The following is a 19,792-nucleotide window of genomic DNA, read 5'->3' as shown; positions in this document are numbered from 1 at the left end:
ATACACTTATACAAACTGGTATTTAGAGTAATCTGATTAATATATTTTAACAATTTTTTTTGGCAACTCGCCAGTTATGCTCATTTAATAAATATATATATATATATATATATATATATATATATATATATATATATATATATATATATATATATATATATATATATATATATATATATATATATATATATATATATATATAATAATGTCGTACCTAGTAGCCAGAACGCACTTCTCGGCCTACTATGTAAGGCCCGATTTGCCTACTAGGCAGTGATTTTCTTTATTTTCAATAAATTGTTTCCTATTGGTTTATTTTAAATATTATATTATATTATGAACATAAATTATTGATTTAGTTATGTTAGTTTAGGTTAGGTTAAGATAGGTTAGGTTCGGTCATATATCTACGTTAGTTTTAACTCAAATTTAAAAATAAATAGCTCATACACAATGAAATGAATAACTTTATCATTTCATAAGAAAAAAATTAGAAAAATATTGAAATTCTGGCAAACTTGGCCTATTAGGCAAATCGGGCCTTGCATAGTAGGCCAAGAACTGCATTCTGGCTACTAGGTACAACATACATATATATATAATATATAAATTTATTATTTTTTTTCTGGGTATGCCTTCCTAGCGCAGGTACACAGTACCGTGTTGCTGCGCTAGAATAAATAGTTTATGGTGTGTGGCGCAAGCTAGTTCACTTGAGGGCTGCTCCTCGCTAGCCTTCAGTAGGAAACTTCACGCCCTCCAATTTTGGACATGCATGCATGCAATAATGTAAGTATGGAGACATAACAGGTGACCTAGCAGGGAGTAGGAAGACCTGCTTGATACCTGCTTGATGGGGTTCTGGGAGTTCTACTCCACAAGCCCGGCCCGAGGGCAGGCTTGACTTGTGAGAGTTTGGTTCACCAGGCTGTTGCTTGGAGCGGCCCGCAGGCCTACATATCCACCACAGCCCGGTTGGTCCAGAACTTCTTGAAGAAAACTGTCGGTTTCCTCTTGAAGATGTCCATGGTTGTTCCGGCAATATTTCTTATAGTCGCTAGGAGGATGTTGAACAACCGCGGACCTCTGATGTTTATACAGTGTTCTCTGATTGTGCCTATGGCACCTCTGCTCTTCACTGGTTCTATTCAGCATTTTCTTCCATATCGTTCACTCCAGTATGTTATTTTACCGTGTAGATTTGGGATCTGGCCTTCCAGCATTTTCCATGTGTATATTATTTGATCTCTCTCTCGTCTCCTTTCTAGTGAGTACATTTGGAGAGTTTAGAGATGAATGATCTTCCAAAAGGTATAGACTCATTCCTCTCAATGTTTGCTGCTGATACTAAAATTATGAGAAGGACTGACTTGGCTTATTGGCGAGGAGGACCGCAAGAGGCTACAGGATGACTTGGACAGACGGAAGAAATGTTTCAACAAATGGCTACTAGAGTTTAACTGTAGTAAGTGCAAAGTGATGAAGATATGCATAGGGAGCAGGAGGCCAAAGACAAGGTACTAGTTGGGAGAGGAAATCCTTCAGGAGTCAGGAAGATAAAAGGATCTGTGGGTTGATATCATACCAGACGCTGAAGCCCTCATCAAAAGGGTAACATCAGCGGCGTATGCAAGGCTGGCGAACATAAGAACTGCCTTTTAGAAACGTTTGTAAGGAATCATTCAGAACCTTGTATACCTCATATGTCAGGCCAGTACTGGAATATGCGGCTGCAACGTGGAGGTCACATCTAGTCAAACACAAAACGGAGTTAGAAAAAAAATCAGAGTTATGCCACCAGACTAGTCCCCGAGCTGAAAGGAATGATCTACGAGGAAAGATTAATGGAACTAAACCTCAACACCGGAACAGTCACGACTTCGGGGAGACATGATCTCTACCTAAACAATTCTCAGAGGAATAGACAGGGTAGATGAAGATAAAATTTCGCACGGGTGGTACACGAACAAGGGGACACAGGTGGAAACCGAGTACCAAAATTAGCCACAGGGACGTTAGAAAGAACTTTTTCAGTGTCAGAGTAGTTAACAGATGGAATGCATTAGGCAGTGATGTGGTGGAGACTGATTCCATACACAGTTTCAAATGTAGATATGATAGAGCCCAGTAGGCTCAGGAATCAGTACACCAGTTGATTGACGGTTGAGAGGCTGGACCAAAGAGCCAGAGCTCAACCCCCGCAAGCACAACTAGGTGAGTACATGTATCCATAAATGTAGTTTTAGGCATCCATCAGGCTCGGGAGACTATGGAGTTGCGCTCTGGTTGTCGGCCCGGGGCCAGATTCACGAAAGAACTTACGCAAACACTTACGAACCTGTACATCTTTTCTCAATCTTTGGCGGCTTTGTTTACAATTATTAAACAGTTAATGAGCTCCGAAGCACCAGGAGGCTGTTTATAACAATAACAACAGTTGATTGGGAAATTTTCATGCTTATAAACTGTTTAATAAATGTAACCAAAGCTGTCAAAGATTGAGGAAAGATGTACACGTTCGTAAGTGCTTGCGTAACTGCTTCGTGAATCTGGCCCGTGGAATGGCCTCTCCAGGGCACAAAGCCAGGGTAGGTTGATACGGGGGAGAAGGTGTCACCAAACAACAGGTTTCCTTCTCTCCACGGCGCTGAAAGTCTCCAATAGAAAGGCAAACGCCAATACGATTGGTTCCAGCGTCGTCGCAGTAACTGTCGGAACGAAGTTGAAGACAACAACGGACTGCCCTAGGGGGCTCCAACTCCGGAGTTTACCTCGAAGTTGGTAATATTTATTATTATTTATTACAGGTAGTTTTAATGTTATAACTTAAATAGATAGGAAGTCTTGACTCGGTAAGCATTTTACACACCTGTTCCGTTAACAAGGCTTTGATTGTGGCGATCCGTTATACAGTTTACCGTTGTGGTTCTAGGTGGATATGTGGGCCTGCGGGCCGCTCCAAGCAATTGTCTGTTGGACCAAGCTCTCAAAGTCAAGCCTGGCCCCGGGCCGGGCTTGGGGAGAACAACAACTCCCAGAACCCCATCAAGCAGGTGCATGTGGAGGTAGTCTGGAGGGAGATGGGAAGCGCGCGCGTTACACAAGTTTGATATACAGTATACACCGACAGAGACAAAGAATACGTATCAAGTTGGGTCAATATCGTTATATATTTTTAAGGGTTGACAAAAGATCACGTTCCAAAATATGCAGCATACGCCTTATTTTACATACCAATGAAGTTTACCAAGCTCGAGACAGTTATGGTGTTTTGTGTTAGTGTTGTGTAAACTGGTATTCAGGTTGAAGCATTGGTGTGAGGCAGCCAGTAGGACGCTTCCCCTTTTGTCAACGGAGAACTGGCGCCAAGGAAACCTTGTACTTTATATGCAATTTTGGCTGAATTTTGTGAGCGCGTGCGTTGTGGTCAGGACATTGTTTAACAAGATCAGAGTATCATCAAACACCTGGTGATGAGAGACGCGGATAAAAATTAAAACTATCAAAACAAGGCAAACGTAATACAGCTAAATTAAAAATAAAGCAATATAAAAAGTTGGTTTTGTTCGTGTTGTAATACTGTCTCCATTCAAGTCACCTGCCACAGCCAGCCGCCACCTGCCACAGCCAGCCGCCACCTGCCACAGCCAGCCGCCACCTGCCACAGCCAGCCGCCACCTGCCACAGCCAGCCGCCACCTGCCACAGCCAGCCGCCACCTGCCACAGCCAGCCGCCACCTGCCACAGCCAGCCGCCACCTGCCACAGCCAGCCGCCACCTGCCACAGCCAGCCGCCACCTGCCACAGCCAGCCGCCACCTGCCACAGCCAGCCGCCACCTGCCACAGCCAGCCGCCACCTGCCACAGCCAGCCGCCACCTGCCACAGCCAGCCGCCACCTGCCACAGCCAGCCGCCACCTGCCACAGCCAGCCGCCACCTGCCACAGCCAGCCGCCACCTGCCACAGCCAGCCGCCACCTGCCACAGCCAGCCGCCACCTGCCACAGCCAGCCGCCACCTGCCACAGCCAGCCGCCACCTGCCACAGCCAGCCGCCACCTGCCACAGCCAGCCGCCACCTGCCACAGCCAGCCGCCACCTGCCACAGCCAGCCGCCACCTGCCACAGCCAGCCGCCACCTGCCACAGCCAGCCGCCACCTGCCACAGCCAGCCGCCACCTGCCACAGCCAGCCACCACAGCCAGCCACCACAGCCAGCCACCACAGCCAGCCACCACAGCCAGCCACCACAGCCACCCCACCACAGCCACCCCACCACAGCCACCCCACCACAGCCACCCCACCACAGCCACCCACCACAGCCACCCCCTACCACACCCCCAACCACTGTCTACAGTGCGTCCATCCCGCAGTATTTCCTTTGCCAAGCTGGCGAAGTATTGTGTGTACTGGGGAGGATTTTTGCGGATGCTCTAATAATTGTAAGCACATTTATATTCCGTCTTTACTTGCTCCACACTCAGATTTGCCTTAAATGTTCAGTTAGCCACGAGTATTGTCATTGGAAGGGTACGTGTCCTTGCCAAAGCAAGAAGAATAAAGCAAGCATGCAAACCAAATAACGTTTGCTCAGTGAAAAGTGCAGGGTACGGACAAAGGGGTTGTGCTAGGACCAACAGCAACATTCACCACCACCACCTACCACCATCACCTACTACAGCCACCCACCCACCACCACCCACCACAGCCACCCACCCACCACCACCCACCACAGCCACCCACCCACCACCACCCACCACCACCCACCACAGCCACCACCCACCACAGCCACCACCCACCACAGTCACCACTTACCACAGCCACCCACCGCCACCTACCACAGCCACCCACCGCCACCTACCACAGCCACCACCCCACAGCAGGCTACGAGACGGTCAGTGTACAAGCAATACAATACCTGGCGCCGATATAGATATAACCCAGCCAAGAGAAGTGCCTCCTTGGAAACTGGAGCAATACTTTGTTACCTCGTATTTTAATTCAGGGCTTGGCAAAATTGTTAACGGGGAAGCTTGCTACGATGCTGTAGTGCTTGAATAAAGATGGATGAAAGCCACAATATATGTATAGAGCGCCCATCCTCCTGTTTTGGTAGTACTTATAAGTGAAAATGAAGACCATAGTATATATACCGACGTACAACGCAATCAGAAAGTAGAAATCGGTAGTATTGAGTTGGACAAACTGGAAAACTATTTTCTACTTATGTTGGAAAGACAACTTAACCAAACCTTTGTAGGCCTAATACACGTTTCTGAGGCCTAATATAGTGTATGCGTGTGCTATACTAGGCCTAGGAATATTTAATTTTTTTTAAGCTTCATTTTTTTAGACATTATAGAGTGAATAGTACAAAGTTCGACTATCTAATTGCGTAGAATGACAATCTTTGTACAATGGGGGCACATAGTTATGAAAACTAATATCCAAACAGGAGAATGGGTTGGTATGGATGTATTAAAACAATTAATTTTCGGAATTTTTGGACATTGTATACAGTACCTTGAGAATGGATGTAGGTTACATCCGAAAATTTGTTTATTAATGCATTAATACATATATTGGGTCTTTCCTTCACACTGAAACATTTAATGTTACCAAAGATATGTTCTCACTTGTCTTAAGGAAGCAACACCAAGTAGAGACATTTTTTCTTCAGTGAAATAAGTTTCTTAGACCTTTGTTACTACAGACCATGCATAATGATCTAAGGAAAGTTTGACATAGCCGCCACATCTACAGAGATGCAATCGGTATATGTCTTGATCCCATTTAACGTCAGTGCAGCATTCACTAAAAGTGTCGTCAGTTGAACATTGGACAAAACACCAGGTATTCAGATAAACGTCCTCGAACCCTCGTCACAGCCCTTGTGGATTTGTTCAAAGGTGTGGTTACCAGGCAGACATGTGGTCACCGGGCAAAAGGCACTCACTGAACAAGAGTATATTAAACAAACCGATGGTGTTCAGACTTCAGTATAACTACTCTCATTGCTATCTTACTTTGAAATGTCTTGATCCCATGTGTGTCTTGAGTCAGCATGTGTCTTGATCCTGTGTCTTGAGTCCGCGTGTTTCTTGATTCCACGTGTGTCTTGATTCCGAGTGTCTTCCGAGGCCGTGTGCATCTTATATTTCAATTAAGCTGTTCCTTTTTCAAAACTTAATTTTTGAAATGTTGTTGTTAATATCATACAGTACATGTAATTGCGATTACTCTCTTACAAGTATCTGGTAAAATAAGTTTGTTTAAAAGTGAAGATCAATATTATACAGTACTTATATTTCTGCGATAGCCCTACCTATGTTTTGTCGACTGTTCGTGTGGCCTACCCCTCCTCATTGTCAGCCTGTATCTGTTAGATCTCCTATCTCTTTCTCATAAAAGTTTCTCGTCAAATTAATGTCCCTGATAACGTCCATCTAAAATGAGTTGCGAGACTGTCATATTACCTGAGAGCCACTAACACAGGTGGACTCGATAAGGACAGGAAGCCGGCGGCTTGTCAAAGGTCTCTTTCCACCCCCCACCCCCCCCCCCCTCACCAACACCATTTGCTGTGATGGTCTTTTCCAGCTGTGCTTTAACTGTTACCAGAGTTTTGGCATTTACGGCTTCAGCCAGTAGGCAGTTATCTTACGGGTAACGTATTTATAACCCTGTGGACGGAAAAGCATCTCCTGTTCTCAGTCATACATTGTGGCTTGTTGAGGTTGAAACTGTTGCTCTTTGTGTTACACCTGACCTTTTGAAGAAATTTTCCTCATCAACCTCCTCCAAATTGTTCAGTACTGTATTTAAAGTTTCAATGAGATCTGCCCTGTCATACCTGGTTTACAGTGTTGTTAGCACTGTGGCCCTAAAAAGTTGGCAAGAAATAATGTAAATGGGTATAATTAGATTATGGTGAGCACTTGGGTGAAGTTGTCAGTGGCAGCGGCAGAGGCCAACAAATTGGATAAAGGGGTTATGTAGGATATTTATGGACTGAAAGCAAGATAAATATTATTCCTTACCTCAACCGGCTGGCCATCTGCACCAGGCCTCAGTGGTCTGCCGAGATGTGGTGTGTGGAATGTTCTTAAATTGCCGTTTGCTGCCACATAATTTTAGAAGGCAGTTGTACAGTAATTGTAACATTAAATTTACTTATTGAAGTATAAGTACTGTACATATATCATTATAGATAGAGGTTATTACAGTAATGTAGCTTGGTGGCAGTTTTTAAAAATCTTTAGTAACAAATTTTCATCCTGCAGATATATTGGGATAGACCATATAAAAAAACGTACAACATAAAACAATATTTTCAACCATATAAAATTTTTGGTGGCATTATTTAATATTGCAAGTATACTGTATTTATTTCTTTTCTTTTACCTGCAGGCTTGTAATGACTATGTTGAGGTAAGCAGCACTGCAGGGCGCAAATGGCAGCGTCTTCTGCAACATGAACGCGACCAGCGTGTAAGGCTGGAAGATATGGTGGAGCAGCTTGCCCGCCAACATTCCCATCTTGAGCAGGAGGCCAAGGAACAGATGAGCCAAGCCATGCCACCTGGTATGTTGAATATGGCTCAGCAGCATCATCATATTTCTAATAGGACATCCATGAAGGCTGAAACTTGTTCAGATATCTGTTTAAGTTGGTGATTGGTTGTATTCGAACATAATGAATTGAGGATGTCAGTTGTTTTGTGCTTCATGAATAAGATAAAACAATTAGTTTTGACTTTTAAAAATGTTAAGACAATTCTTTCTAGCTTGCTTGTATTTAAAATTTGTTAAATGCATAGAATTTCTTTAGGTTATTTCATGCAATTTAAGAAAACTAATTATTGATGCTGAATTGATATTTGTTTGCTTGTATTTTATATGTACTGTATAGTTATTTGTACAGTTTTGAAGTAGTTCTGGTGCATGATATGTACAGTACACATTAGTTCACATATCTTAAAATGGAAATACTGTACTGTACTCTTTACTATGTTTAGTGTTGGATAAGCAAGAAATAACATCTCATAAAACTTAAGAGTACATAGAACTTGGAACTAGGATTAAAGATGTCCCATATCTCCCCTCTCCCTCATGCAGAGATTTTTTTTTTTATTACAACTTTTGGAGCTTTAATGCCCCAAAATTTCCTGATTCAACCTAGATTTGTGAAGAAAAAACTGGTACCCCCAGTCTTTTCGTTTGCAAATCCAGGCATAGGAAATCACTAAAAGTTCTGATCGGTATCTCGTTATGAAGGTGTGTAATTATCCCCAACACAACTTGCCCAACCACTTGGGCTGGATGGTAGAGCAATGATCTTGCTTCAAGCAGTTCAGCATTCAATCCCCAACTGTCCAAGTGGTTGGGCACCATCCTGTCCCATCCCAAATCCTTTTCCTGATTATTTCCAAGTGCTATATAGTCATAATGGCTTGGCACTTTCTCCTGATAGTTCCTTTCCCTTTGCCCAACTGAACTTTTTTGTTATTACCCATCTTATTGAGTATCTTTCATGGGGAACCTTAGTTTTTAAGACATTTTTTTGTGGTGTTTTCAAACCATTACTTTCTCTGTGCAGTATCTGGGGAACACCTCTACATATGGGCTTTGACACATTAAAGATGAGCATGGTGGTTGCAAAGACAGTTCTCTTAGTTATTAGGCTATGTAATCCCTAATAACAGATTTGAGTTTTTTAAAAAAATCAGTGGTAGTTGTACCTTGATCACACTCCCAAACAAGCAAGCATAGGTACAACAAAATTGTTATAAATAACTTCTGATGCCAGGGATACTACCAGTAGAACCAATTACAGATTACTTTTTTTTACCTTTCACAAGAATGGTTCAAGATGATATCACATGGGATGTGCCCTATATCTCATATTTAAACATTTGACAATATGAGAGACCACATAATGTATGGTCTCATTAATATTTATTACATAAATATGTAATGCCACTAAAACTTACTGCAGTTATCTTGGATGAATATCACCTCCACTTGGCTGCAACGTTGGACATCTCTTCACCAGTCGAATATCACAAGATAACTGGGTAACACATTTTGGGGTATATGTCTGAGGTCCCACTGTAATAACGTAAATATATCCAGCACTTGTGATCTAGCTCTCTTGGACTGGAATAATATTACTACGTACCTGGTTGCTATACCCTTTAATGTTCTGTTGTCTTTCCTTTTAAGATCCACTTGTATTATACTCCATTACTGACTTAGGGGGAAACATTGCTGTTGTCCCCTGTTGTCATAAACTCATTCACCCATTGTTAGAGTCTATAGTGTATGTGTCAGCTTGTAGTGCAATCAGTAATAAGTTACCTTTTCCCTAATGAAAGCCATTGTAAGAAAAGTAGGGTCGTGTTTGAGAAAAGGGAACGAGTTGAAGTATAAAATAATATAAAGTGGGAAAAGACACTGGAAGAGTTAGTGAGATTTAAGTTCATAGGGGCAGTGTTTTGATAACAGTGGTACTAGGAGAGTGTGCTATACTGTATGGAAGTGGTAGAAGTGTGGTAGAGAAGATGAATATTACAATGAAATGAATGTATTGTACTGTATGTAACATGTTAAGAAATAACTGAAAGATAATATTATATTTCAAACACTGACAAATAAAAGGAGAACTTTGGTATGCAAGGTAGTGCTCAATAGTATAAGCAGTGGTTATAAGTTTTCGAGGAAAGCTGCTGATGTAAGTATGCGAGATGGGTATAACAATAAGAAAGTACACACGAGATGTGGTATTAGTGAATGGAGTGAGTGAAATGTGGAGTAAGTTATGCATTATACACTATGCATTATATGTGGTATGGAAGCTTTATTAGCCGTCATGAGTTTTACTGTACCTTTATTACAGGAGTAATGATTTCAAATGTCAGGAGGGGTGCTTCGTATGCTCATCTGCGGAAGATGGCATCTTAGAAGCGTATTTGGCTCGGTATCATTTATACTATCAATATGCTCGCTAGCACTTTGAGTGCAATACACAGATTCGATTGATTGATTGAATGGGCAGGAGGCATTCAGAGAAAACGGATGTCACACTTTATCATTATTTAATGAGCTACATTACAGCATGACGACAAAGTGGGATTAATGTTAGCTTAATTAGTGAATAAAGACTAGGACATATAATTAACTTGACTCGTTTGACACTGGTAAATGCTGTTTTAGGTGCACTACATTTTAAGTTCCAGCAATAACAGGAGAACCTTGGGGACATGTGTTGGGAATAAAAAATGATAAGGGAACACGCACAAATGTCATGGATCGAGAAGCACTGTGAAGAGAGAGAAATTACATATACTGTAGCTGTACTTATTAAACTATTATGTAGGGGGCCTGACATCTGAGTGGACAGCGCTTGGGAATCGCAGTCCTAAAGTTCCGGATTCGATCCCTGGTGGAGGTGGAAACAAATGGGTAGAGTTTCTTTCACCCAGATGCACCTGTTCACCTAGCAGTGAACAGGTACTTGGAAGTTAGACAGCTGCTGCAGGCTGCTTGCTGGGGGTGTGTAACAAAAAGGAGGCCTGGTCGAGGACTGAGCCGTGGGGATGCTAAGCCTCGAAATCATCTCAAGATAACCTCTCAAGTACATACATTCCAAGGGTCCCACATGAGACCCTTGTGAACACCTGCTTATTACTCAATTTAATGGTGTCAATGAAAGTGAGATACTCAAAATAACATACAGCATGGGTAGGGACCACTGGTTACTACTACTGACCTGAAAAGTGGCACCCTGGGTGATGAAGGCACAGCTGCAACAGGGGATGTGGGTACCGTCATTAGGCAGGATGGTGAACTTGGTTGGGGAGGTGGTATGCTTGCACCTGGATGATAGATAACAGATTCAGAGATGGAGTGTGGAGCATGGAGACTGGCTGTTGTTAAATAGATCATGTGAACACAGTTAATTCACATAGAGGGTGGCACTCTTCTTTAGTACAAGGACTTGCTAGCACTTTTTCCTTGGTCTTCTCAATCTGGTTATATAGGAGATTAGGTCAGACTTCTTGTTGCTCTTGATGATCTTTGATGCTAAAATGGGAAAGTTGTGACTGTTACAGGGTTAACACTTGATTTGACTGTATTAACTTGACTTGGTGATGTTTTACCGATATGAGTGTCAGAATGCTATAGGGGTTTCAGAATTGCCTGGGCCTCCTGGACACTTGAGTTGGCTGAGTCAGTCACAATATATGAGCATATGAATACGGAAAACCATGGAAGACTAGTTTGCCCATGTGAGACAGCTCCTATTTTATACAAGAAAAACTGATTTCTATACTGTACAGTACTTCATGCATATCTATCCTATGTTTCAAACAATCCAGCAATCTCAAGCCTATAGTATCTAATCATTTGTTCTACAAATATACAACCAGAGGGATTATAATTACAACATTAAAGTTATTGAGGGGGGGAATAGATAAAGTTGAAAAAAAAAAGTTTAAATTTAGAAAAGGTAGGACAAGAAGATCTAGATGGAAGACGGAAAATGTTAAGTCAGACGTTCACAACTCTTCAACCTCCTGTCAACAGATGTACAAAATGTTGCTAGAACAACAGTTGAAGCTTTCAAGAGTGAACTTGAGAAGTTTATGCTGATGTTATGTTATGCTGATGTTGCCCGAAACGCTACGTGTACTAGTGGCTGTACAAGAATGTAAGAACTCTTGTATATATAAATAATAATAATAGTAATATTGTTACTGAATCAAACTGTGATTGTGTGCTTGTGGACTATGAAGACAAACATCCTCATAGACCAAGCAATCACTTGAGAAGACTGGTCCCAGGTTGGGCTTCAATAGTAGGACAACTATTAAAATTCCCCATAGGTAGTCCACATTAATGTCAAAAGACTTAAAAGTTAATCAGGCAAAAAAAGCTAGAAGGCAGAGCATAAAAAACTAATCAAACTTTCTATAGACACTGATATGTAATGATCACTACAACCACAATTACAGCCACAAGCGCTACAATCACTACAGCACATTATTGTTTATCATACCACCCTCTGTTTATTATACGGTATAGTACTCCCTGAACAGCATATATTCTACTTCATATTGTAATGGACTCATTTTGCTCTATATTCATTATAATAACTAATCTTTTCCCCTGTGAATTCATTTGAGGGTCTCGGTAGTACAGTTGGGTTCATTCTCAACTCATGATCGGAAATCCCAGGCGGGACAGAAATTGTTGGGCACGTTTCCTATCTTTGCGTTTGTTTACCTAGTAGTTAGGTGCTCCTAAGTAAATAGTTACCCGGGAGTTAGTCAACTGTTGTGGAGTTGCATCCTGGGAAGGGTCAGTAGTTTGGCCTTGGGAGACCTTGATATAAGCCTAATGTACTTAAATACACAGGCTGCCTGCCCCAACAAAAAATTTTAAAATTATTACTGCAACATCTTCATAGCCTCATACAGTATATGCAAATCCAAAGATATTTTACTTGCTCACCCTTATGCAATCTAAATATGCCTAGTTCTTTTAGTGTTAGTTTGAAGGTATGGTTCAGCCTGTCTGCATGCGAGATTAAAATGTTAGCCAAATGCAGTAAAATTGAGAAATGGAGCAAGAAGAGTGAACATTAGAAGTTCACTCTCTTCTTGAAGTGAATAAGTGAGTACAGTATTAATGGTGTCAGAATTCATCAATAGGATGCAATTCTGGACTTAAGTATATATTCAGCAATTTGATGAGGAAAAGTGCTCATGTTTCATTGTGTGTGATTTATATCAAGTTAGACCTTGTAGACTCATCAGAAATCTCCATAGGTGTACAAGGCCCTGTATCTTCAAGTTCATCTGAAGCAGGCAGTGTGTTTGGTCCTCCTGAGCCATTCTCCCAACAGAGAGCACCACCAGGTTGGTTAGGTTAAAGGTAGAACAATACAGATTAATCAAACTTCGCTAATACTGTACTGTTGGTTTATAAGTCTGCAAGTTTAGATTAATCTAATTCCTCTTAAGTTATAAATTTGCAAATTGACTTAACACTTTGCCCGGCGGGCACTGTCCAGCACACCCCAAGATGGGCCGAGCATTTCACGTCTGTGCGCACCCGCACTAAAATGTGTACAGGTATTCTCTCCAGTTTTCTCGCCAAAATTTTTGTGCTACGTCGTTCATTTTGTTGTCAAATATTTCGCAATAGAATTCCCTAAAAGAATATATGCATATACTGTAAGATCAAATGGCCCAGCACCACATGCAGCACACCCAAGAGCACCCAATGCAGCAATACACAAGAGGTCATAGATTTAAACTAATTAAACAAAGATTCCGAAGAAATATAAGAAAATTCACTTTCGCAAACAGAGTGGTAGACGGTTGGAACAAGTTGAGGTGGTGGTTGAGGCCAAAACAGTCAGTAGCTTCAAAGCGTTATATGACAGAGTGCTGGGTAGATGGGACACCACGAGCATAGCTCTCATCCTGTAACTACACTTGGGGTAATTATCCAAGTGTAATTACCTAAGTTAGGCTGAGTTTTACCTGTGAGCGCGCACCCACCCACCCACCCACCACCCGCACTCAAATATTTATACTCTCTCCAGTTTTGCCACCTCAATTTTCGTGCTACAATTGTTCAATTTGGTATCAAATTGTTCACAATCAAAAGGCGAGCATTCTAAAACTAGTCCCATAATGATCAGGGGTCAAAAAGAATTTTAAATTAATATTTTAATTTTGAACTCTGCATGCATCCTCGCCCAGACTGAGTATATTCATAGTGATACCTCAGCTTACGAATGCCCCTCTTTACGGACTTTTCGGGTTACGAGCCCGATTTATTCATAAAATTTGAATCAGGTTACGAACTTTGCCTCGGGAAACGAAGTTTGGTGATGCGCGTATGGCCTATCTAGCGCATGGTAGCACGGTCATTGCACCTCAGTTTACCAGTGCCTCCTGCCTAGTGACTATCACGCCTGAATTCTTTGTAAAGAATTTAATTTTATTTTTTAGTTTTGGCTATTTGAACAGACAAGTTATATATTTTGCCATGGGTCTCAAAAAAGCCAGTGGTAAGGTTCAAGCCAAGAAAACACACCTGGGAATGACCATAGAGGAAAAACAAGAGATCATTCGTAAACTTGAAAATGGTACAAGGGTTGTTGAATTAGCTAGGCAGTACAATAAATCTATGTCAACGATATGCACTGTACTTGCTAAAAAAAAAAGACTGAGTGCTAAAGGGGCAAAAGGCGTATCAACAATCACGAAACAAAGAATACAAACACTTGAGAATGTTGAAAAGTTATTAATTCACCCAGAGCAAGCTGTAGTAGGCCGTTGTGTTAACCTTTTTAATGTGATGTCTCGTTTCAGACAAGTGTTACAAAGTGGGGAAAAAGTGTCACTAGACAGGTTTTTAGTGAGAAAAACAAGCAGTGAGCCACAAGCAGGTCCTAGTGTTATGCAGGTAAAACGTACCAGAGTGTGTACCCCCCCAGAGAAGTCATCACTGCCTGATGTTTGGAAAAAACAAAAAATTTAAAAAAATTTGAAAAATGTCAAAAATGTTCGTTCAGTATATGTCAGGTAGGCTGCTCCATTTACTATAATAAAATAAAAAAATTGAAAAGACAATGTTAAAAAAGTTAGTTCAGTGTGTCAGGCCGTTATAATCACTGCCTGATGTTATAATGGAAGGGGACTCCCCTTCCAAACACTAACACCTCTACCCCCCCCCTCCCCCCACCTCCTCACTGTCTTCCATTCGCCAACAAGTCATCAATAATGTTAAGTAATAACTTGTATATGTATACAGTACTTTAGTACTGCAGATTTGGGTGAATTAAGTATAAAGTTTACTTTGAAGTTAATTTTTTTAGGAGTGTGGAATGGATTCATTCAATTTATATTATTTCTTATGGGAAAATTCACTTTGGTTTACTAATTTTCGGGTTACGAACTGTCTCTGGGAACGGATTAAATTTGTAAGCTGAGGTGCCACTGTATAAGGATGCATTATGAGTTATTAGCCTGGCAGAGTGTTAACAGATGAGTTTATACTTGATGCCTTGAGTGACTTGGTGTGTGTAATTGCCCATAGTTACAGTACTTCTTGTCATATGAGAATTTGAAACTACTGATGGTGTTGGTATCCACCATCACCTCGTTTAACTTACTCCAGTATTCTATAGATCTGTTCCCAAAAGAGAACTTTCAAATGTTTTTCAGACCCCCCCCCTTTCCCTCAACCCCCACCCTTGGCCCAAACACTTGGGCTGGATGGTAGAGCGACAGTCTCGCTTCATGCAGTTAGCCGTTCAATCTTCGACCATCAAAGTGGTTGGGCACCATTCCTTTCCCCTGTCCTATCCGAATTCCTTTTCCTGGCCCCATCAAAGGGCTATATAGTTTGAATGGCTTGGCATTTTCCCCTGATAATGCCCCCCTCCCTTCCCCCCCCTTCCCCCCCTTCCCCCCCTTCCCCCCCCTTTCCTCCCCTCCCCCTTCCCCTCCCCCTTCCCCCCCCTTCCCCCCCCCCCCTTCCCCCCCCCCCTTCCCCCCCCCCTTCCCCCCCCCCTTCCCCCCCCTCCCCCCCCCCCCTTCCCCTCCCGCCCCCCCCCTTTTTTTTCCCCCGTCTATGACCTCTTGTTTTGAAATTGCAGGTTTAAAAGCTTTCTCCTGGTCTATTTTATTGATTCCTGTTACTACAGGCCCAGGGGACCCTGACAACTGAGTGGACACAGCTCGGGATTCGTAGTCCTAAGGTTCCGGGTTCGATTCCCAGTGGTGGCAGAAATAAATGGGCAGATTTTCACCCTGATGCTCGGTTCACCTAGCAGTAAATATGTACCTGGGAGTTAGACAGCTGCTACGGGTTGCTTCCTGGGGGTGTGTAACAAAAGGAGGCCTGGTTGAGGACTGGGCCGCGGGGACACTAAGCCCCAAAATCATCTCAAGATAACCTCAAGTAGTAGATACTATTTTGTACATACTGTAGTAGGTGTTTTGTTAGGTGTAAAAGAGGCTAAATTGCATCTGTTGACCAGACCACACACTAGAAAGTGAAGGGGCGACGACGTTTCGGTCCGTCCTGGACAATTCTCAAGTCGATTGTGACAATAGACTTGAGAATGGTCCAGGACGGACTGAAACGTCGTCGTCCCTTCACCTTCTAGTGTGTGGTTTGGTCAACATTCTTCAGCCACGTTATTGTGACTCATCGCTTGCCTCTTTTTCCTTCTAGCTTTGGCATATTGTATTGAATACCTCTAGCCTCTCCTCATAACTCTTGTTTTTCAGTTTCAGAAGCCATTTAGTAGTACTTTATGTCTTTGCACTTTTTAATTTGTTTATATTCTTGAGGTGTTGGTAACCACACGACTTCTGTATATTCCTATTTTAGTCTCGTATTACCTGACCAATTTCTTAAATACTTCTCTGTCCATATATTTAATTGTGCTTCTGAAATTTGCTAGCATAACATAGGCTCCTCTCACAATACCTTTTGTGGTCCTCAGGTGACAGCTTACTCTTGAAAACCACTCCTAATCCCTCTCCTCCTCAGGAATTTTTAATATCTTTTCCATTAATTTGTAGGTCAAGTGTGGCCTGTTCTTTCTTGTTCTGCATTCCACTACATGAAATATATTTATTTAATTCCATCTATGCATTGCTCTGCTCATTATTTTGTCCAAGTCATTTTGGAGGGCAGTCGGGTTCGTTCTCCACTCGCAGTCAGGAATTCCATTTCGAATCTAGGGTGGGACAAAAGGTTGGGCACATTTCCTATCACCTAATGCTCACCTGGCAGAAAATAGGTACCCAAAGAGTTAGTCAGCTTGTTGTGGGGTTGCATCCTGGAGAGGGTCAGTAATTCAACGCTAAGGGGGGGCGGGGGGAGGGACATCGATACAAGCCTAAAAAATATATATATATATATTCACTAGCTGCCTGTTCCCTGACACAAAGAATAATAATTTATTAATAACAATAATGATAATTATTTATATTTAAATAGTTATTTAATTATTATTTATTATTATTTTAAGTACTGTACCTGACTTTCCATATCAAATGCATCATTATCATGTAGCTTGGTATTCCCTCCAGTAGATCGTTTGTGTAGAGATACTGCATGAGCTCGTTTATTTGAAGCCTCCTGAACCAAATACAGTACAGTGGTACCTTGGTGTGCGACTGCCCTAGAGTAAAAAATTTTTGGTGTATGACATCAAATTGATCGTAAAATTTGAATTGGTATACGACGTTTTATTTGGAAGACGACGTCTGTTAATATGCGTATGGGTCAAACGAGCATGGGGTGCTGGGGGCGCAGGGCGAGGCGCAGTCAGTTTGTTTACCAGTATATTCCACATAGTGATGACCGTGACCACACTTAAATTCTTTGTGAAGAATTTCTTTATTTTTGTGCTTATTTGTTTTTATCATTTAAGTTTTTATTATGTATCATGTCATGGGTCCCAAGAAAGTCAGTGGTCAAGTTCAACCTAAGAAAATAGTTGTGAGGATGACAATACTGTATAGGAAAAAAAAAGAGATCATTCATAGAGACAATGCGAAGTGTAACTACAGACAAGTGTTAAAATTTAGGGAAAAACAAGTGTCAATAAACAGATTCTTAGTAAGACGAGCAAGCAGAGAGCCACAACCAGGTCCTAGTGGTATTCCTGCAAAACGTAGGAAAGAGTGCCCCAGAAATGTCATCACTGCTGTTATAATGGAAGGGGATGCCCCTTCCAAACATTAACACCTCTCCTCCGTCCTTCCTTCCTCACGGTCTTCCATACACCAACAAGAGTCCTCATTAAAGGTAAGATATACTATATTGTAGTCCAAAATGGCTGGTATTTGGTATAAAATGTATTTTTAAGTAACTATTTTTGGGGGGTGTGGAACGGATTAATTAAATTTACACTATTTCTTAAGGGAAAATTCGTTTTGGTGTACGACGTGTCTCTGGGAATGGATTAGAATCATAAATGAAGGTACAGTGGGGCCTCGATTTACGATGGTAATTCGTTCCCAGAGACGTGTCGTAAGTCGAAACGATTTTACCTATAAGAAATAAAGGGAATTGAATTAATCCACCCCACACCCTCAAAAATATTAACTTAAAAATACATTTTGCACTGAAAACAATTTTTTCTCTAACTACAATACAGTACATATGTTTATCTTACCTTTATGGAGGACTCTTGATGGCATATGGAAGATGGTGAGGAGGAGGGAGGAGGAGAGGTGTTACTGTTTGAAGCGGGAATCCCCCTTCCGTCCTCATTAGGTAGTGAGGACTTCTCTGGGGTACACACTCTGGCACATTTTGCCTGCGTATCACTAGGACCTGCTTCTGGCTCACTGCTTGATTTTCTCACTAGAAATCGTTCCATTGAAGAATGTTTTTCCCGTCTTTCCAACACTTGTCTGTAGTGAGGCATCACATTGTCATTAAAAAGATCAATGCAACGGCCTGTTAAAACTTTATCTGGGTGATTATTTTCAGCAAAACTTTGCAGTTCTTCCCATACTGCACACATTTTCTTAATTAATGAGGAAGGGACATCCTCTAATACTGCCGCCTCCTTCTCTGAAAATTTGTTGTACTGTATCACCTAGCTAGTTCAACAACAACATTTTCATGTTTATGTATGATCTCTTGTTTTTCCTCTATGGTCATTCTTACATGTGTTTTCATATGTTGAACCTTACCACTGACTTTCTTGGGACCCATGATGTGAGTTTTATGTTCAAAAAGCAAAAAATCGCCACAAAAATGGAATTTCTTAGTCGTGATCATCATTAAGCGGGCAGCTCTAGTAAACTGAGGCAGGTAGGCCCGCGTGACCGGGAACCACCGCTCTGTCGACCCAAACGTGTATCAACAAATATCGTTAGTCGACAACACTATGGTAATACGAGTCGCAATTTTCGATCAAATTTACATCGTAACTCGAAATTATTGTAAGTCGAGGGCCCACTGTACCGCTGTATTTGCATTATCTGGACAAAATTGGGTTTGGACAATTTTCTGCCAAATTTTGCCACATCCAAACAGAAATTTGGATAACTTGAGATTAGGTTACATAAATTTTCTAAAACTACACATTTCAAGATATACAGTAACACACAAGAAGACAAACTACAACAAGGTAAGCTTAAGTTTCTCTTTTAAATTATATTTTTGATTTATAGTGTGTGTGTGTGTGTGTGGAAATAAGAATTATGGTGGTTGTGCCATAAAAAAATGTGAATATGGTCTTAAAAGTAAAGTAAAAAATGTGAATAGGGATCTTCCAGACAAAGCCTAGATACTGGCGTTATCCCTGACATACTAAAAACAGCAAAGATAGCACCACTCCTAAAAGAGGAAATAAGGCAGAGGCCAAGAATTACAGACCGATAGCATTAACATCACACATCATAAAAATCTTTGAGAGTGTGCTTAGAAATAAGATCACAAAATATATGGAATCACAGCATCTCCATTACCCCAGACGACATAGTTTCAGAACAGGGTGCTCTTGCCGATCACAGTTGCTGGACCACTATGACATGGTACTTGATGCCATGGAAGACAAACAAAATGCTGATGTAATTTACACAGATTTTGCAAAAGCCTTCAACAAATGTGACCATGGTGTTATTGCACATAAAATACGTTCAAAAGGAATTACTGGAAAGATAGGCAGATGGATCTACAATTTTTCTGACTAATTTTCTGACTAATAGAACCCAATGTGTAAGAGTCAACAAAATCAA

General features: G+C 41.5%; 1 protein-coding gene across 1 annotated transcript in view; it reads left to right on the top strand.

The window, feature by feature from the left end:
- Positions 1-19,792, top strand: part of LOC138354484 (oxysterol-binding protein 1-like) — a 164,508-nt gene that overhangs the window by 118,144 nt on the left and 26,572 nt on the right. Inside the window, exon 2 of the mRNA XM_069308800.1 lies at positions 7,410-7,584. Coding sequence (XP_069164901.1) covers positions 7,410-7,584 — 175 coding nt within the window. The remainder of the gene's footprint in view (positions 1-7,409; positions 7,585-19,792) is intronic.

The sequence above is a fragment of the Procambarus clarkii genome, chromosome 63 (genome assembly GCF_040958095.1).
Source record: "Procambarus clarkii isolate CNS0578487 chromosome 63, FALCON_Pclarkii_2.0, whole genome shotgun sequence".
Classification (NCBI taxonomy): domain Eukaryota; kingdom Metazoa; phylum Arthropoda; class Malacostraca; order Decapoda; family Cambaridae; genus Procambarus; species Procambarus clarkii.
This window is presented reverse-complemented; position numbering and strand designations above follow the sequence as displayed.